The 25,157-nt window shown below is 48.1% G+C and overlaps 8 protein-coding genes across 8 annotated transcripts; 5 read left to right on the top strand and 3 right to left on the bottom strand.

The window, feature by feature from the left end:
* The first annotated feature begins 1,806 nt into the window (after positions 1–1,806).
* On the top strand, positions 1,807–5,558 carry F4807DRAFT_81444 (DUF625-domain-containing protein). Its single transcript, XM_048003521.1, has 6 exons — positions 1,807–2,281; positions 2,408–2,522; positions 2,586–2,670; positions 2,743–2,792; positions 2,848–4,167; positions 4,218–5,558. Exons 1-6 carry the CDS (start codon positions 2,162–2,164, stop codon positions 5,108–5,110), a joined length of 2,583 nt encoding a protein of 860 aa, XP_047854521.1. The 5' UTR covers positions 1,807–2,161; the 3' UTR covers positions 5,111–5,558.
* Positions 5,559–5,564: 6 nt separating this feature from the next.
* F4807DRAFT_425293 (oxidoreductase) lies at positions 5,565–7,107 on the bottom strand. Its single transcript, XM_047997951.1, has 2 exons — positions 6,811–7,107; positions 5,565–6,714 (listed from the first exon to the last, which is right to left on the bottom strand). Exons 1-2 carry the CDS (start codon positions 6,891–6,893, stop codon positions 5,676–5,678), a joined length of 1,122 nt encoding a protein of 373 aa, XP_047854520.1. The 5' UTR covers positions 6,894–7,107; the 3' UTR covers positions 5,565–5,675.
* Positions 7,108–8,598: 1,491 nt separating this feature from the next.
* Positions 8,599–9,970, top strand: F4807DRAFT_81330 (uncharacterized protein). The gene is made up of 2 exons (XM_048003520.1): positions 8,599–8,966; positions 9,040–9,970. Exons 1-2 carry the CDS (start codon positions 8,821–8,823, stop codon positions 9,884–9,886), a joined length of 993 nt encoding a protein of 330 aa, XP_047854519.1. The 5' UTR covers positions 8,599–8,820; the 3' UTR covers positions 9,887–9,970.
* Positions 9,971–11,398: 1,428 nt separating this feature from the next.
* On the bottom strand, positions 11,399–14,698 carry F4807DRAFT_81292 (uncharacterized protein). Its single transcript, XM_048003519.1, has 3 exons — positions 14,472–14,698; positions 12,317–14,313; positions 11,399–12,265 (listed from the first exon to the last, which is right to left on the bottom strand). Exons 1-3 carry the CDS (start codon positions 14,590–14,592, stop codon positions 11,738–11,740), a joined length of 2,646 nt encoding a protein of 881 aa, XP_047854518.1. The 5' UTR covers positions 14,593–14,698; the 3' UTR covers positions 11,399–11,737.
* A 1,596-nt stretch (positions 14,699–16,294) lies between these two features.
* F4807DRAFT_460285 (TspO/MBR-related protein) lies at positions 16,295–16,912 on the top strand (the record flags this gene model as incomplete). The annotated part of the gene is made up of 2 exons (XM_048001504.1): positions 16,295–16,409; positions 16,476–16,912. 2 exons carry the CDS (start codon positions 16,295–16,297, stop codon positions 16,910–16,912), a joined length of 552 nt encoding a protein of 183 aa, XP_047854517.1.
* Positions 16,913–17,073: 161 nt separating this feature from the next.
* On the bottom strand, positions 17,074–18,426 carry F4807DRAFT_81246 (mitochondrial carrier). The gene is made up of 2 exons (XM_048003517.1): positions 18,172–18,426; positions 17,074–18,122 (listed from the first exon to the last, which is right to left on the bottom strand). Exons 1-2 carry the CDS (start codon positions 18,274–18,276, stop codon positions 17,235–17,237), a joined length of 993 nt encoding a protein of 330 aa, XP_047854516.1. The 5' UTR covers positions 18,277–18,426; the 3' UTR covers positions 17,074–17,234.
* A 591-nt stretch (positions 18,427–19,017) lies between these two features.
* Positions 19,018–21,723, top strand: F4807DRAFT_425276 (galactose oxidase). Its single transcript, XM_047997950.1, has 6 exons — positions 19,018–19,611; positions 19,686–19,840; positions 19,906–19,967; positions 20,026–20,889; positions 20,965–21,219; positions 21,271–21,723. The coding sequence occupies exons 1-6, from the start codon at positions 19,145–19,147 to the stop codon at positions 21,547–21,549; spliced, it is 2,082 nt and encodes a 693-aa protein (XP_047854515.1). The 5' UTR covers positions 19,018–19,144; the 3' UTR covers positions 21,550–21,723.
* On the top strand, positions 21,724–24,102 carry F4807DRAFT_425273 (WLM-domain-containing protein). The gene is made up of 4 exons (XM_047997949.1): positions 21,724–22,182; positions 22,265–22,439; positions 22,496–23,671; positions 23,740–24,102. The coding sequence occupies exons 1-3, from the start codon at positions 22,050–22,052 to the stop codon at positions 23,547–23,549; spliced, it is 1,362 nt and encodes a 453-aa protein (XP_047854514.1). The 5' UTR covers positions 21,724–22,049; the 3' UTR covers positions 23,550–23,671; positions 23,740–24,102.
* The last annotated feature ends 1,055 nt before the right edge of the window (positions 24,103–25,157 follow it).

Here is a 25,157-nt window from a genome sequence, read left to right as displayed (position 1 = left end):
TAGGTATGTAATCAATAATACCTGCTTACTTAAGTACATACGCCCTGTCTTTTAAACGGGCCCAAGTTGATATCCCTTTGATAATACAACGAGGGTTTCTTAATTCACACTTATTACTAGATGTAATTAACTACTGCTTTCATAACCGCTTGGAAATTGTTTAGTTGTTACTTTGTCTCAGTTATGCTGCTACTGATGATTAAGTGCTAATCACTTACATTTTCATATGTCTCTGCTTATTAAGTTGGCAATTTATAAGACTACTCCTCTCACCCGATCTATCAAAGCGATTCCTACTGAGACGTATGGACTGTATGCGACGACTAGTGCGCTGGGGAACGTATGTTAGGAGGCCATGCCAATTTCAGGTCTGACTTGAAATCTAGATAATAATGTCATTGAAGAAGACTGCAAGCTAGCGAGACCCAGGCGGTTCGTTTTCTTACAGACTCTCGGATGAGACAAGGGAATCCATGATGTTTCGAGAGGTATCCTAACCGGCCGTCCACTCTGGCAAGTGACCGTCGCAGGTTTCTGCAAAACTGGGCAGTCGATGGTATAATGTCAGGCCTTGGATTGCTGGTGCGTTGGATCTGCTATTCGAGTTTATGGAGTATCTGAGAATTGTTTTTGATTTAACTCAAGTAAGTATCGGAATTCTAATTTCTGATTTGTTATACCTCCAGATTCGTTGTATGAGCTTTCTATCGGGTTTGAAAAGCCAGCTTTATGTATTGAGGTTTAAAGATGAAAGTTGCCCTCATTAAGTTGGGATGAATCTCCCCTTTCACCGCCGAATATAAGAACGCAACTCTGAAAAAGCTGTCTCTCAGCGCACGTGGGTTGCGCTTGGCATGTTGTGATAGGATTCTGTATATAAATTACATACCTACATACCTACGTGTGTAAGTAGCCACTGCCGGCGCCAACAAGCAAGGGTGACGAGTTAGTTCGCATCGGGTGTTTGTCAACCAGTTATACCTAGGTACTCGTGTACGTAAGTTTCCTAAGTTTAATTCGTAAATGGTTCCTACCTAGGTACGCACTTAGGCAGTACAGTCGAGTTGTGTTGTGCTGTGTTGTGTTGGGCAATGAAATATCCATATCCATGGATGAAGTTTACAAAGTGGTTAAGTTTACATGAATGATATAATTATAGGAGGTATGACCAAATCCCCCTCTGCCAAGACTTTCAATGTTTCTAAGTATATACTAGGTACATGTCATTACATCTCACCCTAGTATTTAACACGGATATTAAATGTGCCTGTGCGGATCTATCTAAGTACCCTCAAGTACATGGGTAAGGACCCATTTTTAAAGCGCGAAAGCACAGACCAGAAAGCCCGTCCATCTTAGCAATCCGAGAGTGTCCAAAAATTCCCGACAAATTGAAGAACCTACCAACTTTGATACTTACCTGTCGCCAACCTCTCCTTAGTAGGCAAATATCCGTCGTGGCTTTGGAGGAGTTTATGATTCTCATGGGTAATTAATGAATTATCTAATTGCAGCTGGCAGTTATAAGATTATCTTTCTATATCTCGCCGGTGTCGCCATCGCCAATCCGTTGGCATCGTTGGTATCTTACGTCTTTTCGCGCTTCGCTTAAAATACGTCACAACCCGATCTAAGCACGCCCCCCAAAGTGAACCGTACTCACTAAACCGCCCTAGTCATCAGTCAGACCAGTCAGAATTGGTTAAGGCAGTCTCCAGACAAAATCCAATCTAGACCCTGTCGCACGGAGGGACAATCTTGCCCTGGCTGCCTTGCCTAGCCCGACTTCTCGACATTTACATCTCACGTCGCCTCACTCATCCCAAACCGCAATCCCGCAATCCCATCCATCATCCACACAACACGAGCCACAGAGCCCCATCTCTGCCTGTCCGTAATCAACCGCGCGCTACACCTTGTCTTTCTCTCGGCCCGCTCGTGCCTTTTTTTATTTGATAGCCATCCTCGTCGTCTTCCACCCCTCGGCCTATTCTTTTGTCGCGTGCGCGCCCGTCAATTAGCGCGCCAATATCGAGAAAAAGTGGCTGCGATCACCCAGACCGATACCGAATTATCCATTCAACAGCATCTGGCTCTTGCACCGGACCTTCTGCAGTATAATCGCCTGGCTATCGACACCGAATCTGATACACCGTTGACGATGGCGGCACAGCCTGTGCCTCATCTGTCGACGGACAAGAAACGAGTCAAGGTTTATGAGCTGCGCAACAATGACTGGTTTGACCGTGGTACCGGCTTCTGTACTGCCGCCTTCAATATTGTAAGCGCTCCGAAAAATCGCGACGCGCCTTGCGCAGACGATATTCTATCGTCGCAATTTTTTCTATTAAAATTTCTACAAACCCTCCTATCATCCTATAACTGCTAACGCGATCAATGTTCGCAGTCTGAAGATGGCCAGCAACGAGAGCCGCGAGTAATCGTAGAGTCCGAGGATCAACCTGATCGTGTATTACTAGAGACAAGAATTTGTAAAGAAGATGGCTTTCATAAACAGCAGGGTGCGTTGAGGAACCAACAATAACCCAGTCAGGAGCTGCGTAATCGTTAACTGTCATTCCTAGAAACTCTGATCGTCTGGACCGAACCGACTAGTGGCGTGGATATGGCCCTTAGTTTTCAGGAAGCCGAGGGCTGCGCTATCATATGGTACGACTCGCCGTAATCTTCAATCAACCACCTGAGGTACCTTTCAAAAAGAAGTAACTGACGATATCGTAGGAAGTTCATTAATAGCATTCAGCAACAATGCCATTCCATGAATGCACCAGGTATATCGTCATTGGCCTCCATTGGCATGGAAAGCCGCTAATCTAGTCCTAGTAGAAGACAGCCTATCTGAAGATCTCACCATGGAAATGCCAAATCCTATCTCCCTTCCACCAGCTTCGATGGCTAACCTTGCCGAGATCGAATCGCAAATGCGCGGGTTTAGCGGAACAGCTAATGGCCGCGATGCCCTCACAAAATACGTACTAACCGAGAATTTTATCGGCAAGCTGATTCCATTGGTTTCTGATGCGGAGGACCTCGAAAGCCTCAACGACCTCCATCGTCTCTGTAACATTATGAAGATCGTCACCCTTCTCAACGATACGAGTATTATAGAACATGCCGTATCGGACGAGTGCGTGATTGGCGTCGTGGGCGCGTTGGAATACGACCCGGACTTTCCTAGTCATAAAGCAAACCACCGTCAATGGTTAGAGGGCGAAGGTAGATATAAGGAGGTCGTGCGTATTGAAGATTCCCAGATATTGAAAAAGATCCATCAAACGTATCGGCTCCAATACCTGAAAGATGTCGTGTTGGCACGAATCCTAGACGATAATACGTTTTCCGTCTTGAATTCGCTCATCTTCTTCAACCAGGTCGATATCGTACAACATCTACAATCCAATGGGATTTTCTTGGCCGAGCTATTTAACATATTCAAGTCGCCCCTACCCGACCCGAAGCGTAAGAAAGAAGCGGTACTTTTCATCCAGCAGTGTTGTGGAATTGCCAAAAACCTGCAACCTCCGGCTCGCCAGACTCTGTATAACAACTTCCTCGCCCATGGCCTTCTTCAAGTTATTAACTTTGGCTTGCGACACGGCGATGTGGCGGTCCGAGTTGGTGCTACCGACATATTGGTATCGATGATTGATCACGATCCGCAGATGATCCGAGCCATGATATACCGGCAGCTTTCAGAACAACAACCGCCTCTGACGGACTCGTTGATCGATTTGCTTTTAGTAGAGGTCGATCTGGGTGTCAAATCGCAAATATCTGATGCATTGAAGGTACTTCTTGATCAGGGCCCGCCGCCTCAACAAGAAACGTATACGAAAGCGAACGGCGAATATGGTGTTAGGGCTGCGTCTAGAATAGCGCCGACCGCAGATCCGCAACAGGATCATCTTCTGAACAGCTTCTACGAATTTTCGGCCGGCAAGCTGTTCAAGCCCTTACTTAATTTAAAGGGCAGAACCACCATGGAATTCACAGTCCAGCAAGCGTCGATGTTCACATATCTGATCGAGATCCTTTGCTTTTTCATCCGGCAACATCAACATCGTAGCAAATTTTTCGTCTTAAATAACGATATTGTCGTGCGCATCAGCCAACTTCTAGGCTGTCCAGAGAAATTCCTGAAACTTGGTAGGTTTTTAGTGGTTGATAGTTCTATTTCGATGCTAATTCATCTATAGTTGCCATCCGGTTCCTTCGTCAGCTCATTGGCCTGCAAGACGAATTTTATATCAAACATGTGTCGGAGAAGAAGGTCATCGGCCCAATCCTGGATGTCCTTATTGAAACTATGCCGAGGGACAATCTGCTTAGTTCTGCGTGTTTGGAGTTCTTCGAATTCATCAGGAAGGAAGATAATATCAAGGAACTGGTGAAACACATTGTCGAGAATTACCGTGATAAAGTGCAGGCACTTGCCTACTTGGATCTGTTTAGGGCCATGTTGATCCGGTATGATCAGACCGGAGGATTCAGCGTGAGCATGGACTATTTCATAGAAGTTGATGATGAACCCAGGAAACGGCAAAACATCATCAATCCAAAGACTGGGGCTTTAATGGAACACCTTGCTATGGACCAAGCCGAGGAGGAATATTGGAATACTTCTGATGATGAGGAAGAAGACATGCAAGGAAAACCTGGAAACCGAGCATCCATGAACGGGGGTTCACCAAACGCGAAGCCACTAGTTGATTATGCATCGGATGAAGAGGGAGACGAAAATCTGGAAGCCGGGGCGCTTTCGGCAGAAGAAGATAGGCAAGATGGTGGGCTAAGAAGGACGGGTCAAAGCCCGAGAAGTGTCGCCCCTCCATTAGAACGTTTGTCTGAAAAAAGACGGCGCGAAGAGGACGAGGAGGACGACTTAAGCAAGATGGTCCAGCACAAACGTCGGAATAGCACCTCAGCCAGCTCCAATTCCTCCGCCGTCTCCGGCATCCTCAGGAAGAAAAAGAGCGTCTCTGGTGCTCGTGATGCTGGGGGTGGCCCAAGAAAGATCGCTATTAGTCTTTCTCCAAACTTAAAGAGTGGCAACGCACAGGGCCACGGTCGGTCGGATGGCGAGGCGTGAAGAGAGCCAGAATCGACTAATTTCAGTACCTTACTAACGCTCTGGCATGATCGGGTTTCGGCATATCTATAACGATAGGGAAGGGGGCCGGCGTTTGGCGAGAGGATCCTTTTTTTCGAGCCCGCTTGTCTGATAGGGATGAAACCCAGGTGCAATGGAGGCAAAGGAGCGAGTGGTTATCCAGGGTCAAGATCAGTTTCTCACATTGAACCAATCCAAAGTATCGAGGTTGCCGCTGTCGAGGGAGGTTAGTTAAGGAAGTGTGTGGCCTACTGTGGAACCCGATTTCTACTGGCTAGGAGAATGTCTCGTCAGTGTACTATTAGGTATTATTACGAGTTGCCCCGACGAACAACCCGGGGTCTGGCAAGACGCGATCCGGGTAGAGATTGATGGGCGGGGTAGCATAAACAAAATAAGAAATGCAAAGCTAGTTCGGTGATCCATTTTTTTGAGTCTACTTGGGTTAATTCTTCATGATCTATGTCCAATTTCTTACATCCTGCGCATTATTCCTAGGTTTCCGTCATGAAATTCCCATCGTGTTCATCGCGCTAATCGCTATCTAAAGCTTTGCCTCTGCCTCGTCATCAGGCAAGGAGATCTCGATGACGAGCTTGCCGAACTGCTTCCCATTTTTCATGTCATCGAATAAGCCGTCGATCGCCTCAATATTATCCAACCCCTTTACAACACGGCTCACGACCGGCCTTATCTTATGCTCCCGCACAAACGCGACCATATCCCGGAACTCGGCCCGCGAACCCATAGTGCTGCCCCGGAGCTCGATGTTCTTCATCACGGCCTGCATCGTCCAGTCCATCTTCGGACCCACGGTCATCCCGTAGACCGATATCACACCCCCCGGGCGCAACAGCTTCACGGCCTTGGACACTATGTCCCCGCCCGCGCCGTCGACCACGACGTCGAGGTACGGCCGCGACGCGGGTAGTTGCGCTAGGAGCTGCTTCTCCCATCCGGCCTCCTTATACGACACCCCGCCCGCGGCGCCCAGCTCCCTCGCGCGCTCGAGCTTGGCCGCCGAGCCCGAGGTCACGTATACCTTGCACCCCAGCGCAACACCGAACTGCAGCGCGGCCAGCGCCACGCCGCCCCCGATGCCAGTCACCAGGACGTTCTTACCAGCAGCAGAGCCCGCGTCGCCGCTCAGCCCCTTCGTCACGAGGGCGCGCCAGGCGGTCACGCCGACGAGGGGTAAAGCGGCGGCCTCGTGGGGTGTCAGGTGCGCGGGCGCGAGCTCTACCTCGTCCTCGGGCACGACGACGTAGTCCTGCGCTGTGCCGGCTGGCCACGGCGCCGCGCCGCCGATCACGCCGTACCGCGCGTAGTCCTCGGGTCCGTCGGGCGAGGCGGCCCAGCCCCACGAGGGGGTCAGGACGACGCGCTTCCCGACCAGGTCCGGCGCCGAGGGAGCCTCGACGACGCTGCCGAAGCCGTCGGCGAGTAAGGGGGTGGTGAAGGAGATGCCTGGGTACAGCGCCTGCCGGATGAAGAAGTCTCGGTGGTTGAGGGCGGCGGAGTGGACCCGGATGAGCAGTTCCTTGGGCCCTGGGGTGGGCTTGGGGGTTTGGTTTAGTTGGAGGCTGGGTGTGTGATGTGTGAGTTTTGGGACCTAGTAGTCGGGAAGTTTGTAGAGAGGAGGGGGTAAAAAAGGGGGGGGAAGCGGAAAGGGAGCTCACGGGTAGTAAACCTGGCCGGGCTTGCCGTCGACTTTCTTGATGGTTAGAGACCGTGGCATCTTGGGCGAAGTCAATTGGAACATGTGGTCATGATATTATTGAGAATATATGCCTATACAATCCAGGTTAATTGAATGCCTCACTTATACCCCTTTACGATTGAGGTTACGGGGTTCCACTTATGATGCTCTCATTTGTCAGCTACCGGACGTCGCACAACGTTTCTGGGGTAATTTCTCCCCGCAATATTATACAACCTCGGTACTGCTAACCTTGGCCGTCATAAGTCTGATTATGCATTATGCAGATTCACTACAGAATCTGTAACTTGTGTAGGTACATGTATTTTTGTGAGGAGTACTTTCCCTTCTTCACTTAACAAGGTGCACCTACGATAACGAATTTGGGGTTTAATGATTTACCTAGTAGTTTTATTTGCTCATGAATACCTACATAAGGTACCTGGGTAAACCATCTGAAGATTGCTTCTTACAACTACAATCCTACCATGAAAATTGATGATCTAATTCGGCGAACCTACTTCTAAAAAAAAACAAAATCCTCACTAATTCGTCTTACTAATTACGAAGTCAAGACAAAGACTGGTTCTAATTCCGTTGAAACCATATGTCCTTCGCTTGTGTTCGGTTATGGTACCGAAAGAATAACGATGGAAAACCTGAATCCTACTACCACTCTGCCACCCTGAAAGAAGGGTGACACCTAAGACTAACCGAGTTTATTTTCCGATACGCCTCCCGCAGATGGCCATCATATGGCACCACATCGAGCTCAGCCATGGCAGTGATCGTCGATTCAATGGTGACATTTCACTAACTAGTAACTAGACGTGGAAGCAAGGGCAAAATGTGGCTCTACCGAACTGCCTATGTAGGTAGTCGCTTCGAACTATTTTAGCACGTGTATCCAGTGGTATCGGCCATGGCAGCGTGGTTCCAGGTCTTTGGGACATTATTTAGCTTTATTCCCAAAGTTCCCAGTGGTTGCATAATGCCGGTGACCGATGACCTAAGAATATTGTGACCGATCTAAGGGGAATCCTGTCAGCCACCAACGTGGGCGAATGACAAGTCCGTGGGCGTGGAAAACGTCCCTCTGACCCCTTCACGAACCGTACGCCGCAGACAAAGCATATAAAGACGAATTATGGGTGATTTCCAAGCTTTAAAAACGGGAGATTATATGACTCGGTTGAAAGCCAAAGACCCATAATATCGCCACGAGGTCCCCACGCAGTTCGGCGAGGCGCACGGATAAGATTCATGCGAGATCCCCGAAGCCCTGTACTTTCTTTGATCGCCGTCTACTCGTCAGCCTTAAGGAAATTTCCGGACAGGATCTGGGGCTTAAATCCTAGTGTTTCACAACAACGTTCGAGCGATGCGATGTTCGAGGATTAGGGCCTGCTGCATGCAGGATTTCGATTTCGAAGTCGTATAGAAGCTCCCCTCGCGCAACCAATCCGCTCTTCCCCTGAGGTCCAGCGTAGCATACTCAATCCAAAATGGAATACAGGACGGTCGGGAGATTCCAACGAATCGCATCTAAGATGATGACGGTCCTGTCACAATCTTCTTAGGCAGGGAAGAGAAACGGGATATCAACTTAACGTGACCTGGCATGGCATAACATAAGGTACGGACGCTGCCTCACTAGCTTCGCCGACCGTTGAGATCGCCTTAGGCCCTACGTCGGCAGACGAGACGTGGATAAGAGCAATTTCCCAAAATTCCCACCTGTTTGGTACCCGTCTATATTAGGGTTGCGGGTCTCTTTCCCAGGAAAACCGACTTAAGCAGGGGAACTGTCTAATGAAGACGGACTTCAAGGTGAATTTGCCTCGGCGATTGACAATTACAAGATGACTAAAGTATAATGCCCTGCCACAAAGGCTCAAAGACTTAAACTCGTGGCTAAACGACCCCCCAACCTTTCTCAGTCATCTCCCCTTTTCATCCAACCTAAAAGATTGTCACATTATTACTCAAGATGTTTACACCTTATGTGTCCGGAGCCGCCTTTGGCGCTGCCCTGACAGCGGCAGCTATGTATCCACCAGATGTAATCATTGAGCAAATGAGCCTTCAGAACTGGCACATGGTCGCCACGTTCTTGACTGCTTCTGGTACCAGCACGTAAGATCAGATTTCCCTACGTTGCAAGATAATTGTCAATTCCTTGAAGAAAAGTAGTTGACTCCTAAGTTAGGCTTCTCGTCACTATCCTCCAACGACTTGGTTACCTTCACTTAAAGCCCCGGAACTATTCGACACTCAACATATTCGGGCCCCTCGACGGAAACATAATAGGGGGCTTGCTCTTAGGCACCGGCTTGGCCGTCTCTGGCTCTTGTCCAGGGACCGTCTTCGCCCAAGTCGGGGCTGGAGTTCGATCTGGCTTCTATACACTGGGCGGAGCAATACTCGGGGGTGTGATTTGGTCAGGTCTCCTGCGACCAGCTCTCCGTAGCCGAGAAAAGCCGGCCCAGGAGGCAGCTGGTATTGAAAATCGTCGCCTGACCATAGATGAGTTGATAGGGACAAGCCAGACGAGCGCCCTCATCGTTATCGAAATTTTGTTCACGGGTGTCGTCGCAGCAATAGTCCATCTAGCTTCCCCGAAGTCTGATGGCTTGGTGGGCTCAGTGATGGGAGGCCTCTTGATTGCCGGGGCACAACTAGTCTCTATCGTGACACGAAGATCCCTCATTGGCACATCAGGTTCCTTCGAAGAGGTCGGCGACTATTTCTTGTGGGTAATAGGGCGAGGAGTTAGGCCGAAGTCGTACAGCGCCATTGTTCTTACTGCAGGCATAGTAGCCGGGGCTCTAGCCGTTTCTCTGGCGTCACCATCTACGCAAAAGGTATCCGAAATTACTATCGGACCTGCCAGAGCTGTCCTCGGCGGAGTGTTCCTCGCACTCGGATCCAGGATGGCGGGTGGCTGTACGTCCGGCCACGGAATCAGTGGAATCTCTCTCCTTTCTGTGTCCAGCTTCGTTACCGTGGCAGCGATGTTTGCTGGGGGGATGGGCGTCGGTGTGGTTCTAAGGTAATCGATATATCGATGAAAAGGGATAGGCATTTTGTCGGATGTATCCCCCTATTACGACAGCCAAAACGATAATGTCCAAAAAGAACTTACCTTCGTATACCCGAATAATAGTCGCGACCGACCATTCTATCGCTGTTCTGCTTTATCGTCAAAGACGGAAGTACGATCATGAATTCCTCTAGTCACAACAAGTTAGTCTGCCGAGATCCGTTTCAGCTCGAGGAAAACCCGAGGGAAGCAACACTACGGCACGCGTACCTGCCGAATCGATATCAATTTTCGGGAGTGTCAGCCGGATGCATGTATACTGAAGATACTTGTTTTAATAAGCATAGATTCATCGAATACCGGAAAGGATCAGCGATTCTTGCGAAATGGGCATGTGAAGTCGGGCAATAATACGCATAAGGGCGAAGTCACGATCCGGAGTCGCCGATCGAATATATTTATATGCCCCCTTTGCGGACGTAGCTATCAATGTACCATATGCGTCCGCCGTGCAACGTCGGCCTCCGGCATCGCAACCAATAGAGGAGTCGCTGGAATAGAAGAGCGGGGGACGGTCAGCGTATAAGCGTGCTGTGTCGGCAACCTAATGGGCATACCTAACCCATTCATCTCCCCTTTTTTATCAGAAGCCCGCATAGAGTGTATGTCATGCAGATTTCTCATATATATTGGACAGTTTATGCGTACACTTACCACCCGTACGGATGTCACACAACTTTAGAAATAATGTGATTATATTTGATTTATCGCATGCTGCCTACCGGCCCGTCCCAAACGGTTGGAAGTGTAGATTCCCGCAGCATTCTCGGCGAACTCATAACATCACGAACCTAACTGCATAGACTAGCAATATTATATAGCTCTGCCTTATATAACCCCGATCAACGCACGTACGTTGCCCGTGCCTACATCCACATATTCCAAAACCAGTAAGGTTCCTCCGCTCGCCGATAACTGAGACAAGAGTACCCACTGCCGCTACGGTAGAGTTCGCCGTAGATGCGCGGGCTGTACACCGCCATACCGCTATATACTACACCCGAACTGAAGTTCCATACTACACCACCACCACCACCACCATCATCCGCCGCCGCCGCTGCGCCTGCGTTGCGTTGCGTCTTGTCAGCGCCAAGGTTTATCCATTTTCCTTTCCGCGACTTCTGCATGAGCAACTCTGTATCCCTTTCCTTCCTTCCAACCCCTATAAAATGGCTTATAATACCGACGGTGAGAAGATCGCCGACTCATCTATACCTATATGTATCTAGACATAATCCTAAGGACATGTAAGCAGGACTAGGACTAAGGCGATCTTAGAAAAAAAAAGGGGGGAACTCTCGGCTCCGAAGGAAACCCTGTTGAGTTCGCAGACGCCGTTACATCGTCGTAGTCGATATTCCGCAGCTCGCATGCATGTACGGTGTTAGGTTAGCGTTCCTGCCCGTTCTGTCGGGCGACGTGTGCCGAACTATGTAATATACGCCTAGCTTAACTTGGCAAACGTAATCATGCTATCACTTGTTAAAATGAGGATCTGAGAAGGGACGAAAGTCAGAGAATTCAAATTCCATTAAGTCATTTTTTGGTAGGTATTGTACAAGCAGAAGTAATCAGCCGTCAAACGCGCAAGAGACCTGAAAGAGTAACTAGCTAGAGACCGTAGCCCTCAAGATTTCCGAAAGTGCCTTAAGGAGGCAAAGTCAATGCAATGCAGTGATATGGTACAATCGCGATATCCCTCTCATGGCCCGTGTGTCATGACCTGACAACCTGTATGTGGGTCTGAAATCTTTAGGGAAAATTGAACCGTGAGTGTAGAGAAACCTGGAGAGCATAAATTTTTTTAGTAATTTAACTCGCCGCCGCCGCCACCTGCGACGTGGTCTAAATCTTCATAGCTCTTTAGGCTACGGCCCTGGACTGCTTCGCGTGGGCCGACCGCTGCTCCGCCAGCGGCTCCGTCGCCCCATCGACCAGCACCTCCTCGTCCACGTCCTGCGCCCTGACCATCCTGGCCCCAACGTCCCTGCTGTTGGCGGCGATCGTAAGGTCCGGAGCGGTTCTGGAAGCGTCCGGAGTTGGCGCCGCCGCGGCGAATAGGACCGGTTCCGCGTTCCTCACCCCCGGCGTTCCAGCCGGCGGCTTGCACACCGTGACCGCCAGCAAAAAGAGTAGGCATCGGCGGAATACCCGGAAAACCAGGGAATGGCGGGACCATATTGTTCATCGTGAAATTCTGGAGGTTGAATCCACGTGGCGTGCCTTGCTGGGTCTGACCATTAGAAGGTGGGAAATGGCCATTACTATTGGCATCTGTTCTAGAGGGCGCAATATGTGCGGGATCTAGCACGTATGCGTTGATAAGATCGAACTATATTCATTATTAGCCGTATTCACCGATTGTTGGGTAGTAGACAATTACCTCTTGCTTCATACTGTCAAGCCAATCGGTGTGGCGTTTTTCGACATGCTTCTTCCAGAAGTGATCCTCCTTGAAGAGTTTTGTGCACTCGGGAACCTTACATCTCCATTTGTGTTCGTCTTCTTGCTTCACAAACTTGGATAACTCGTCATTGAGTGCGTCCTCAGTTGGTTTACCACCAAGTTTTCGAACGTCCACTGACTCGGGCTCGAGGAGTTGCATAATCTTATCCTCAAAAGTCTTGACCCACTTGTAAGCTCGCTCCAGTTGCTGCTCAGATTTGGAGGCGTTGCGGAACTTGCGGTCCGGCTCAGGCATTTCGCCTTCTTCCTCTTCTTTGGCCTCCTTCGGCTTCTTCGATGGGAAAGGATCTCCGCTAGCGCTGGCGCGAGCAACATTCTTGGCAGCAGACGACAGAGTACTGCGAGGTCGGCGAAGATGGCCTCCAGGACATTTTCTCGTCAACTCATGAATGGAATCGCTCTCAAAAACGCAGAAGAAACAAAAGTTGAAGACTCTGCGAAGATACTCGATCATGAGGTCGAGCTGCTTCTTCTTTACTAATAGGTCTTCATCGTCAACCTCATCGTCAACGGCGCCTTCTTCGTCAGACTCGCCCATTTCGCCTTCTTCTCCCTCGTCCATCGCGTCGTCAAAATCAAGATTTCGCTCCTTCTTAGACTTCTTTGCCGACGTTGGTGTTGCCACGGGGATCGCCGGTTGGAGACTTCCAGCACTTCGTAAAGTCTCTACTCTTTCTTCAATCTTGAGAGTAGCGTTGAAGTCGGAACCAAAATCCTCCTCAAATTTATTAACAAGACGTTGAGCGAGACTGAGATCTTTTTCAATTCTCTCAGGCGCGGAGAAAAGATCCCATAACGCCTTCTTACGCGGGTTGCTCGGTGGGTTGTGGACGCCGACATGGCATACAAAGTCGCCTCGCACCTCGTCCTTCACTGTTTTTCCATTGATAGCTTCAAGAGCCTTATCAGCGGTAGATGTTGCGACGGGTGATTCGGCTTTGGCATCATCCATCTCATCATCGTCCTTTGGGTCCGCACGTTCAACAGGCGCTGCCGTCTCAGACGAAGGATGTAGCATGACCCATCCCATACGGTGATATCGCTTACTAGGATTAGGGTCGCTTAATGACAGCCATTTGAAACCGCCTTCTTCCTCGCCAAGGTGTTCTTTACAGAAAGACTCCAAATTTTGGCGACTGACGTGCGGCGCGATGGTTTTGATCAGAAGAGTAGGCTGATACAAATTCTCATCTCGGAGATCACTACCGTTTGCAGGAACTAGATCGCCAACTCCTAGGACTTCATTGGCAGCCGTTGCCTCACCTTCTTCCTTTTCGACTACTCCGCCAAGGCCATTACTTTCGCTCTTGGGGATTCCTTCAAGAGAAAACTCGTCAAATGTGCCAGATTCTAAATCCTGCTCCCATTGGCTGTATGCGCCACGGCGGAATTCGTTCATCTGCTTACGCAAGGCGTCCCGGACTTCAGGAACATAACGCTCACGAAACCATTGCTCTTTCTTGTGTTCGGCGACAAAAGTCCTCGCCATCTTTGCTTGAAGCTCTTCCTTATATGCATCATATGCAGCTTGGATTTTCGCCTTCTCCTTGTCCCGATCTTCTTGAGTTTCTCTACCACGTGGTCGCTCAGGCTCACGTCTACGACCAGTACGTACGCGCTCTTTCTCCTCCTTGATCTTCTCATTGGTTCTCCACCATTCGCCAAAATACGAGAATCCAACTTGGAAAGGCAACTTGACCGGATCAGTCAAGGGGTTAACAGTAGGCTGGGGTGCTGGATTGCCACCGCTCTGACCAGGAACGTAGCGATCAATATTCGCCGGGGGTGAATTGATACGTCGTCGATCGTCTCGATCGCGAGTCCCAGCGTAGTCGTCTCTACCACGGCCTCTCGGCTCGTATCTATCGACAGGTGGAGGGGAACGCGATCGATTGCGTCGACTTCGGTCATGGCCTATCATAGTTAGTCGACGTCCATAAGCCAAGTTGAATAAGACTGCCACCATAAGTAGCGAACATAAAACGAGAGTAGGGAAACCCCAGAAAGGGCCCATCTAACAGGTAACGTAGCATAAAGACGAGGCAAGTCGAAAGAGATGGTATGAAACGCACCAGGCGAGCGGCCGCGATAGAAACTGTCGCGAGTCTCGTCTTTGCCGCGGTCGTCACGGCTGCTCCAACCACGATCGGGAGGAGAGCGGCCAGAGGCATCGCGATACGAGTATGAGTCCATATTGCCTATTTATGATGACACAGCGCACATCGGACGCGTTAATCGGTCGGCTTTCTTATGTCGCAGAGCTAATTATTTGGAAAATCTAGCGCTAGTAGATTAAATGCGATCGTAGTGGCGTATATGTAGGGATCGAAGGCGGTTGGACGACACACGATATGAGGTATTGCCGATTGCTTGCGAATAAATTCGTTGCCTATTGTTTGGTAAGGCGATTGCTGTTAGAGAAACCATCTTGACAATGTTTGGGAAGAGCAATGAGAAGAAGAATAGAAGGCAAGTATAGCAAGAGTGAGGGTTGATGTGATGTTATTGGCAAGCCAAATTGAGAAGCTGAGCATGGGTAAGAGCGTGAGCTCTGCAATAAGCAAACCGAAAGTGGCAAGGAAGATATAAAAAGTTTGTCATTGTCACGGCTTTGTGGCTTTTGTGAGAGGGTACTATTGATATGAAAAGCGGGTGGTAGATTAATAGGTATAGGTAGAGGTATAGGGAGATGAGATCGGTGAGGATCTGGAATATCTGGAATATCTGGAAGATCTGGAAGGGAGCGGTCGTGAAGAGGAAGAGGAGAGACGGGGAACAGGTGCTTGAATGGACATTCGAAAATAAGGGATATAAGGAATATAAGGAAGATTTGGGGAAAATAGGATAGACGAACTGGAAAGATGATGGCAGATGCTCCTAGAGGGCGCGATGTCCCAATGTAATATCCAGGATATCCACTGTTGGTGTTTTGTAGGAGTGATGAGAAAGTTGGAAGAGAGTAAGTTTCGGCTACCAAGTAAGTACCAGCCTGCAAACAAACATTACAGTGGCTGTTCACTCGGCATCTATGATTCCGAATTGGTCACTAGTTCCACACGGGTCTTAGGGCGATCTGGGGCCGTTCAAGGTTGGTTCTGTAGTTAGCGGAGCCATGTCTCTAATCAGAATTATGCTTATATCGATGAGTTGTACAAGAACTTTTCAAATACCGGAATAATTAACCGACATAGATCTGTTGAATATCTATTTTTATTGTCATAACTCATGTTTAACTGCTATTAAAAGGCTTGATTGGTTCAACTCAGTTAAAAACGCTTGGTATATAGTCATACTACATATAAGAAGCATGTATAAGTGGTCACCTGATACCCCCTATCCAACACCACGCTGCTGAACATGTCTCGTCGGGGATATTTAACTCTTACGGTTGTGCGCTGAGAAACCACTTATATCAGGTATTGAAACTATAGTCACAAAAGCCTTTCAAAAAAAAGGTCAAGGGATTACGAATGAAACAAAGTATGATTGTATACCTGTCTATGTATAGTTGAGTCTATATGCAGGGGCAGTGCGTTTATAATGATCATGTACAAGCAGAGGTATCAATAAAAATAACTATTATATGCGTTCCAATATGGATGATAGTCTGTAAAGCCTCTCATCTTGCAAATAATTGCAAGGGGGTTAGTGACGGTCTAGGGAATAGCTGATGGTGAAATCTTAGTTTCGGCGCTGGATCGCCCCACAGTCGATTTTAGAGATTGACCTACGTCACCAACTCAAACCTCCATTCTTAAGTGTGTAGGTGTTCATTTTAACAGATATCGAATTCTAACTATTCAACATCCATGGATATTGTCTGAAACCGCGGCATTTCGAATCAGAATTCCCCCAAGCCCACGAGTGCGTTACCACGGGCAGCTCATCCCTCAAAATGACTACCTCTATCCCTTCTCTCATCTCAATCCCATATAATGTATTCGCGAACCCGGCAGCCTCGATCTTGTTACCAATTGCATTGGGCACAACGGCAGGTCTCAGTTCTGGGGGTATGTTTGCCTGTTGTTCTCAGTACTCTCACCTTGTAAGCATATATTCCTAACACGGAGCAACAGTCAAGAAGTCACAGACCACGTATCGTGCGTTCAAGCAACCGCCATTGAGTCCACCAGCCCAAGTCTTCGGTCCCGTCTGGACGCTTCTTTATGGGTTGATGGGCTACGCATCTCACCGCGCTGTGACCGCGGCCCCATCTGCCCTTGCCTCGCCAGACCAGATGGGAGCCCTGTATACAGTACAGCTGGGTATGAATATGCTGTGGATGCCCCTGTTCTTTGGGATGCGTCGAGTGGATCTTGCGGCAGCTAATATTGTGCTACTTACCGGTCTCAATGGGTACCTGACGTATTTGTACTTTTCAGTCGACAACCTGGCGGGTTGGTGTCAAGTACCACACATGGCCTGGCTTGCGTTTGCGACGTACCTGACAGGCGGAGTGGGATATCTGAATAACTGGGATATTTCCGAAGCCAAATTAGCCAAAAAGTCATGAGTCAACGCTAATTTTGAGTCGCGTTCGATGCGTTCCAAAAGTTTCCTAGCTTTGGGTATAAGCGATCGAAAGTTGAGGCTGCCGCAAGGATAAATTCTCGCCATCCTCATGACTTCCCATAAGAACATCACTACTCACTTAGCTAAAGAGCAGCACATGAGATACCACAATCATAACTCAGTAGATCTATAGCAACTCAAATATAAAGTCAGGAATAAATGAGATGTCAACGCCAATGCCCCCGCTTAATCCGTTTATTTCCTTCTATCCTAAGTCAGCGCATCTTGGTATCTCATCCAAAAACCATCACGACGAATGCCGTTCACATCGGTAGGTACCGCTTTAGGCCGTCAAAAACGATGAAGATAAAGGCCGAGCTGGGCGCTGACCGAAGCACTGTGATTCCGCATCCACGATAGAGACCCTTGATTCCACGTTGATTCCACAGAGCCTTTCCCTCTTGCCAAAAGGTTGTATTTTGACCGGAGCCGCCAACAGGTGAAGTCTGCATGCGAGACTTGATGGTATCAGCCGGGAAGAACAAAAAATTGTATGACATGCCAGCAGAGGCGCCAGCTACGGCTTGTTGCCACAATGGCAAAGCTTCCGTCGCTAACGCATCCTTTTCCAGTTGCGATTTGGCATTCTTCTCGTTGAGAAGGTAAAACATCTTGGTTACTGTCTCCTTAGAGCCAAACCAAGCGGCGCAGCCACCAGACTCTCGAAAGAATGTGCCCATCTGTCCACGCCAGAAGCCCTTTACGCCTTCATGCTTGTACACGTCGCGAATGACAGACGTCACGGTCGGAGCTTTTGGCGTCGATCCATCGGCCGATGCAGGTACTTGGATCTTGCATTTTACGAGTTCGATGGGGGTGAGGACAACAGAGGTGAACGCTCCAGAAAATGCGCCCGTAAACCACAGCGCCGAAAGCGGGAGCACTCGATCCCGCGAACAATATCCAGACGCATATACCGCCTCACGTCCTATGCGCTCAAAGAAGAAAAGGCTACTTGTCTCGGCGGCTGCTCCGAAAAGCGGCGCGCTTATTCCACGATAAAGCCCCAGGAACCCATCGGCTCTAATGGATTGCCGAAAGCAATCAAGTGGTCCCGTATAGCGAAGGGGGAGATGGTCAGGTTGAGACTGCAATCTGACCTTGACGGTGTCGAAAGGATATTCGATATATTTACCCACGATACCAGCGATCTGGCGTTGTTAGAAGGCGCTAGAAGTAGTTTGTTGGGAAAAGGCTTACGGATCCATAAATGATGTCCTCCACAGACTGCATTACAGCTGATTTCTGCCGGATGGGAGTTTGCGAGGGTTCCGTCGCCATGGTCTCTATTCCTGTGGTTGCCATGTTTGCAGTTAAGTCGAAGAAGGCAGATAGAAAGGGTGATTATAGGCCGAAACCTGGAACCCCAAATCCAACGTCGATTGATTAGAGGTGATCTGGAGTTGGCAATCACGCACGACAGCAGTAAACGAGAGCGACGAAACCCAAGCCAATCTATTGCTAAAACATTTCGATGCTGTCGTGAGTGAACTTGATGTTGCAGAGTGGAGCTAGTTCGCGGTATTTTTTCTAATACGGAACGCGGCCGAACAGAGTCACTAACGTCCCCTTAGTGGATGCAAATACCAGTATAAATGCGTTGAATATCGGACCATTTCGCAGGGAAAAGGGCGAAAAGAAAAGTGGGTGAAATTAAAATTCAATTGCCTAATTGAAAAGCTATCATGTGCGACGCGTGGAGGTTCCGAGAAGTCTTCGGTCGGTGAAAAACTAACAAGGTCGTATGCAGCAAGTAGTTGGTAGTTTGTGGTAGTTTTGTAGTTGTAAAAGGTTCACGATGAGATGAAGATTTCCCGCTCACCTCGAAGTTTAAACTACTTCCTGATAAGCGAAACTTCGCTAATGCGCTGATGGCGTTACAATCTTTCTCCACGATGGCTTTTTGGGGTCGAAACTGCCCTATGAAAATTGCCCAGGATGATTTGGTGTACCAACCAACGTTTAAGTTCAAAGGCTCAAAGGTTACTCGCCAGTTAAGGAAATAGATCTTTCTAGTGCGGGGGAGGGGCTTTCAGTGGTCCCACTCGATGAAGTTTCCCTCATATAAACTCTTATAGACTCTCTCATACTTCAATAAATAACAAGGCTAAATCAAGTTAAGGATACCCTCCATAGGTATCTATGCAGGTTACACCTGTAAGATTATTGCGTCATGGCAAAAGACAAGAAGGCGAACGCAGGCAAAAAGGCTAAGCTCGCCGAGAAGAAGCAAAAGCAAGAGAAGAAGGCCCAGAAAAAAGAAAAGGCCAAAGCTTCGAAACTCGATGGGAGCGATGCCGAAGACGTCGACCTAGATGCGGTTCTTGCCGAGTATAAGAAAGCCCAGGAAGAGTTTGTCAAGGTCACGGAGACTGTCTCTGAAGAACCGCCAAAAGCTCGGTCATCCTCTACCTTTCTAGCCTCTCCTTCCAATAGTAACCAACTTTTGTTATTTGGTGGGGAGACTTGGAATGGAGCCCTTGCAAGTTTCTACAATGATCTTAATATCTACTATACAGACAGAGATGAGTGGCATTGTGTGACATCGCCAAATGCTCCCCTCCCACGATCCGGCCATGCGTGGTGTAGAGGGGGAAACCAGAAAGATTCGGTCTTCCTATTTGGTGGCGAGTTTAGCAGGTCCGTTATATAATGCCATTGTGTTAAACAATCAACGAGCTAGGCCTTGTACTAACGCCCTATCACTTCTACAGTCCCAAACAGGGCACATTCTATCATTATAATGATTTCTGGAGACTTGAACCTGGTTCCCGAGAATGGACACGCATAGAAGTTAAGGGCAAGAGCCCACCGGCTAGGAGTGGCCATCGTATGACTTATTATAAGAATTATATTATCCTCTTTGGTGGTACGTGATACGGACGATATCAATAATGACAAGTGGTGATACACCAAACTAACATCAAGCTAAAGGCTTCCAAGATACCTCGAATCAAACGAAATATCTAAATGATCTATGGTTATATGATACACAGGTAACTAATTATTTCCCATACTTTATGCGTACTGGTTTATACTAATATCGGTGTTTAGAACTTCTTTTGGCATAGTCCTACACTTCCACAAGCACAACTGAAACCTGACGCCAGGTCATCCTTTACATTTCTCCCTCACGAGCAAGGCGCCGTACTATTTGGCGGCTACTCAAGGGTGAAGACAACGGTATCGGCAAATAAATCTGCTAAAGGTGCATCTCAAGGCCAAAGGAATATTATGAAACCATTGGTACACGAGGATTGCTTTTTCTTGCGGATAACTCAACCTGCTGCGGACTCACCGCCAAACACGCCACCGAATGTGAGATGGGAGAAGCGGAAGAAGCCTGCAAACACACCTAACCCTTCTCGTGCTGGAGCAACTATGGCCTACCATAGAGGTCGTGGTCTCCTTTTCGGTGGAGTGCATGACGTCGAGCAGAGTGAAGAAGGTATGGAAAGTGAGTTCTTCAATCAGCTTTACGCATGGAATATCGAAAGGAACCGATTCTTTCCATTGGCACTCCGTAAAGCGAGGACCCAAAAGAAAGTTCCACCACAGGAGCAGAGGGTTGGAAGACGTGGAAGAGCTCAAGCAAATGAAGAAGAGTTGCTGAAACAACTCGCAGCTCTCCAGGCCGGTTCGTCTCTAGATGACGCAGATGACATGGAAGTCGACCTCAAAGCCGGGCAGGAGCCTGAAGAACCAGAAAAGCCTGTCAGAGATATGCCAGTATCTATGGAGTTCCCTCATCCGCGATTTAACGCCCAGTTGGCAGTCCAAGACGATGTATTGTACATTTACGGTGGTACATACGAAGCAAAAGACCGAGAATATACGTTTGACGATCTATATGCTATTGATCTAGGGAAGATGGACGGCTGCAAACAGATATTTAAGAGAGAGGATGATACTTGGGTTGTAAGTACTTCCTATTCTCATTATATCATTACTCTTGGAAGGAACTCGGTTGTTCTAATTCTGACACTGTTACAGGGCTCCGACGACGAAGATGAGGACGAGGATGAAGAAGACGAGGACGAAGATGACGAGGAGGATGAAGAAGGTGATATCGATATGAGCTATGAAGAGCCAGAAGCTCTTCTATCCCCAAGCAAACGCAAGAAGAAACAGATAGACGAGGTATCGATAGCTGATACCACAACTACTGCGGAGTCTTCTACGTGGGATGCTATGTCGGAAGCTGATACAGTTACAACTACTGTCGATGATGGGCTACCACATCCACGGGTATGTTATTATATTCTCATTATTATCTACTATATGACTAACCTGTTGCAGCCTTTCGAGTCTAGAAGGGACTTCTTCAATCGTACCTCGAATGAGTGGCAAGAAATCCTGATGACAAATCTGAGATGGAAGAACATTCCACCTGAAAGCCTGACAATCAAGGAGATTAAGACAAAGGCATTTGAGCTTAGTGAAGAAAAGTGGTGGGACTGCCGCGAGGAGATTACTGCTCTTGAAGATGAGCAGGAAGCTGCCGGTATTGGTGAAGTCGTTTCTCTGGCCGACAAAGGTGATTCGGGAGCCGGTGGTGGTGTTGGCCGAAGACGATGATAACGTCGGATTACAGATTTTGAACAGCGTAGGTGAATATAGAATTTATCTGTTCATAGATAAACTCATCATATATATTATCAAATAATCAGATATTCACCTAGTACCTTAGGCATATATACCTAAAGCCTGGAAATTCGGGAAAGTAAATAAAGGGGCATATGGAAATCCTAGACTGCTGAAATTGATAGTGAATTAGCGGGGTGTACAGTGTAACTGCCCTCTAACACCGATAACAAACCCGCCGCATTTCTGGTTCTGGACCTGAACAACTTCTTGAACTTCATTATCACTGGAAATTGAACACGCCGTCTCAACCCACCTTGATCGTCGTGAATTGAATTTCCTTCGTTAAACTTGAACTCAGTACAGGAGGTCATCGCGGTGCGGCTCCTAAAGCTCATTTGGACGTCGCATCATTCTTTTTTGTATTCATTCCCCTGCAATTCACCTTAGGTCTGAGACCAGTTCTAATATTTAAATCCCAACTCAATGTCACGATGCCTCTCGGATTTGAACGTCTAAATGCGAGGAAATCGCAACCAAACGAGCGCATCGTATTTATCAAACCTCTCGCAGGACCTGACCAAGAGACCGGGCAGAAATACTTGGAACTGATCGCGGCGCAATGCTGTAAGCGTCAACTCATTCCCATGATGATTATCTAAGTCATCATAAATAATGATATTCGAATTTATTGTTTAACTTCTGTTAGTGCCGGTAATGAGAGAAAATCATATTTTGGTCACGTCCTTAGAAGAATATGAACCAAACCGAGAGTTTGTCGGCCGCAATTTTAATGCAGGTGAAGTTATACAATTAGTGCTGAAGTCGGTCTCAACCGGACAATGGCTGCCGTTCACCTATGTCCAGATGGTTATGATGCATGAGTAGGTATGTTCCGGTGGAAGCATCCCTACATTCATATACTAACAAGCTCAACAAGACTAGCACATTGCAAGCAGATGAACCATTCTAAGGCCTTCTGGGCAGTCAGAAATAACTATGCAGACCAAATGAGAGGTTTATGGTCCCGCGGCTATACCGGCGAGGGGCTATGGGGAAAAGGCATGAATTTAGAAACTGGCGAGTTTGTGAAGGACACAGTGCTTTCGGATAAGGACCTGCCAGAGCACCTCTGCGGAGGCACCTATCGTTCCAGAGGACGGAAGCGAAGGGCAAAGAAACAGCCGACTTACAAAGAGAGAAAAGAGCGGCGAATCTTGAAGAAGTTCGGTGCCAACGGGGTTGCTCTCGGCGAGGACGAAGAGGTAAAAGTTGAATTGGAGAAGGGCAAGAAACCTCAGGGAAAGCCCCGTGTGGCAGCAAGCAAGCGCGGTCGAGAACTTCGGGCGGCCGCAGCTCTTGCGCGATTTGACCAGCAGAAGAAAGTAGAGGAGACAAAGAAGGAGGAGATTGACATCAAGACAGAAGATGACAGCGGCTCAGAGTCTGTTAGCGATACCGAGGACGAAACCGCCACAGATATCGATGGGCGACGGCTTTTTGACAATAAGGGTCACGGCTTGATCAAGGTGTGCGAGGATGAGAATACCAAGGACGAAGATGCACGGAATGAGTTGAGAGAACTCTTCCAAAGTACCATCAAATGGAAGCCTGACAGGCCTAAGAAGCATGATTTTACATTGGTGGAAAGTGAACCTCAAGCACAACAACCGGTTGACCGGAAGGATCCCGAGAATGGTTCAAATGGAGACTCAAAGCGAAGTGCCGAAAATAAACATCCAAAAGGGCTGAGTAATGTCAAGAATTCGGTCCGTGATAACCAGTCGACAAATTCGGCCACGGGTGTTTGCGTCATGTGCTCGTTCGACAATGGCCCGGGAGCTCACATTTGTTGCGTCTGCTCCCACGTCCTGGATCCTAGCAAGGTGTCGAATACCTGGAAGTGCACAGGTCCAACTTGTCGAGATACCGTTTATCTGAACGCCGGCGACTCAGCACTTTGCGGAGTGTGCGGCCATCGCAAAGCCGCGTAGCCCCCGAATATGCATGCCAAATTTATCCAAGAGCATAGTCGACTCTTCTTACGTGTCGGTTATGCTCTTCGTAGAACAGCCATGTTGTACGTAATCCATTGGGGTTTTTTTAGAAGAGCTAGGTTTGTTACCCCATCGTTACTCGGTCTTACTCCGCATTCTGAGCCGCCATCGTCTAATCTTTTTCTAGTTACTGCTATTATATATGGTGTCGTCAGCCACGCGTGCAGGAGGTTACGATAGTGGTAGTGGCTTGCTCTGGGTCGTCACGCATTGCCAACCAATGCGAACTTCTGAAAGGGGTAAGAGAAACCCGAACCTATCGGAGCTCGAAGGACGGCGGACGATAGTACCGAATCCGCCAACCCGCCAATTCAATTTATGTACTGCGATGTATACAGTACAAATGCACAGTATTTTGAATAATTATTACTGTATTTCTGAGCTTACAGGGGCTATAGCGCGTAGCTCCTTATAATTTATAGGGGATTAATTCATTCAATTGAATTGCAAGCTTCACCTGGCTATTCGCTAGGCCTAAATAAACATTTGCAACTTAAAAGCGATTCAATTGATCAATTATTTAATCAAATTGATTAATCAATTAGCTAGGTTCAAACCTGGTCAAAATACGTTGTATAAAAGGTAAGTATGAAGGTATTGGATAGTAGGTAATTCAAAGCAAGAGAGGTCACGTGACACTAGTCATGTGCCATACGTTGAGTGTCTTAAGTCACGTGTCACCTTGGGGCTGACCTTTGAACAGTAATCATTGAACTTATTAAGGAGCTGTTGAAATAACTGTTCAATTGACTGCTCAATTGACTGTTGAATTGACTGTCCAATTGACTATTCAATTGACCCTTGAACTGATTTAAGGATTAATTACCTAGGTAGGATTTAAGGGCGCTGTGATAACGAGAATGTGCGCTATAGCACGCTGTAATTTATAGCGCTCTTTAGCGCTCTTCAGCGCTATAGCCCCTGTAAGCTCAGAAATACAGTAATAATTATTCAAAATACTGTGCATTTGTACTGTATACATCGCAGTACATAAATTGAATTGGCGGGTTGGCGGATTCGGTACTATCGTCCGCCGTCCGAAGGCCTTTGAAACATTGAAACAAAGTTAAGCGTGGTCCGATCTGTGGTTACTCAGGGCTGCTCAGGACAAGTTGTTATGACCAATTACCCCTGTATCAAGAGGCGCTACCGTTTCACATCTAAGGGGCGCCCCCACTAACATCGTCGACTTTCGCATCTTCCCACGCGGAGCGACGCAGGGAAGTCATTCATATGATCTCCAGCACTTACCAGATATAGTCTGAGAGGGAGAGATCTCCCGCTCTCAATGCTAAATAGAGACGTTGAATAGCTAAGCTGGCCGTCGTGTCGCCGTCTAATTCTATGCATCTATTATCCTTCAGAATCATGCCGTTTACGAATCGTGCCTAAGCGAACTAGGTAGTTTGAACGTGTCTTAAGTCGCTCGGTTAGCAAAGACAGGCAGGACAGGTAAGGCGTAGTTCCGCAGCATGCTGCAATACCATTGGTCGCACAGCGCACTCCTATTTCGAAAACAGCCAATGTTTGGAAGTAAGCACTTCT

Source organism: Annulohypoxylon truncatum (assembly GCF_022578515.1).
Source record: "Annulohypoxylon truncatum strain CBS 140777 unplaced genomic scaffold F4807scaffold_15, whole genome shotgun sequence".
NCBI lineage: Eukaryota > Fungi > Ascomycota > Sordariomycetes > Xylariales > Hypoxylaceae > Annulohypoxylon > Annulohypoxylon truncatum.
The sequence above is the reverse complement of the archived record's forward strand: the minus strand, read 5'-3'. Positions and strand labels throughout refer to the sequence as shown.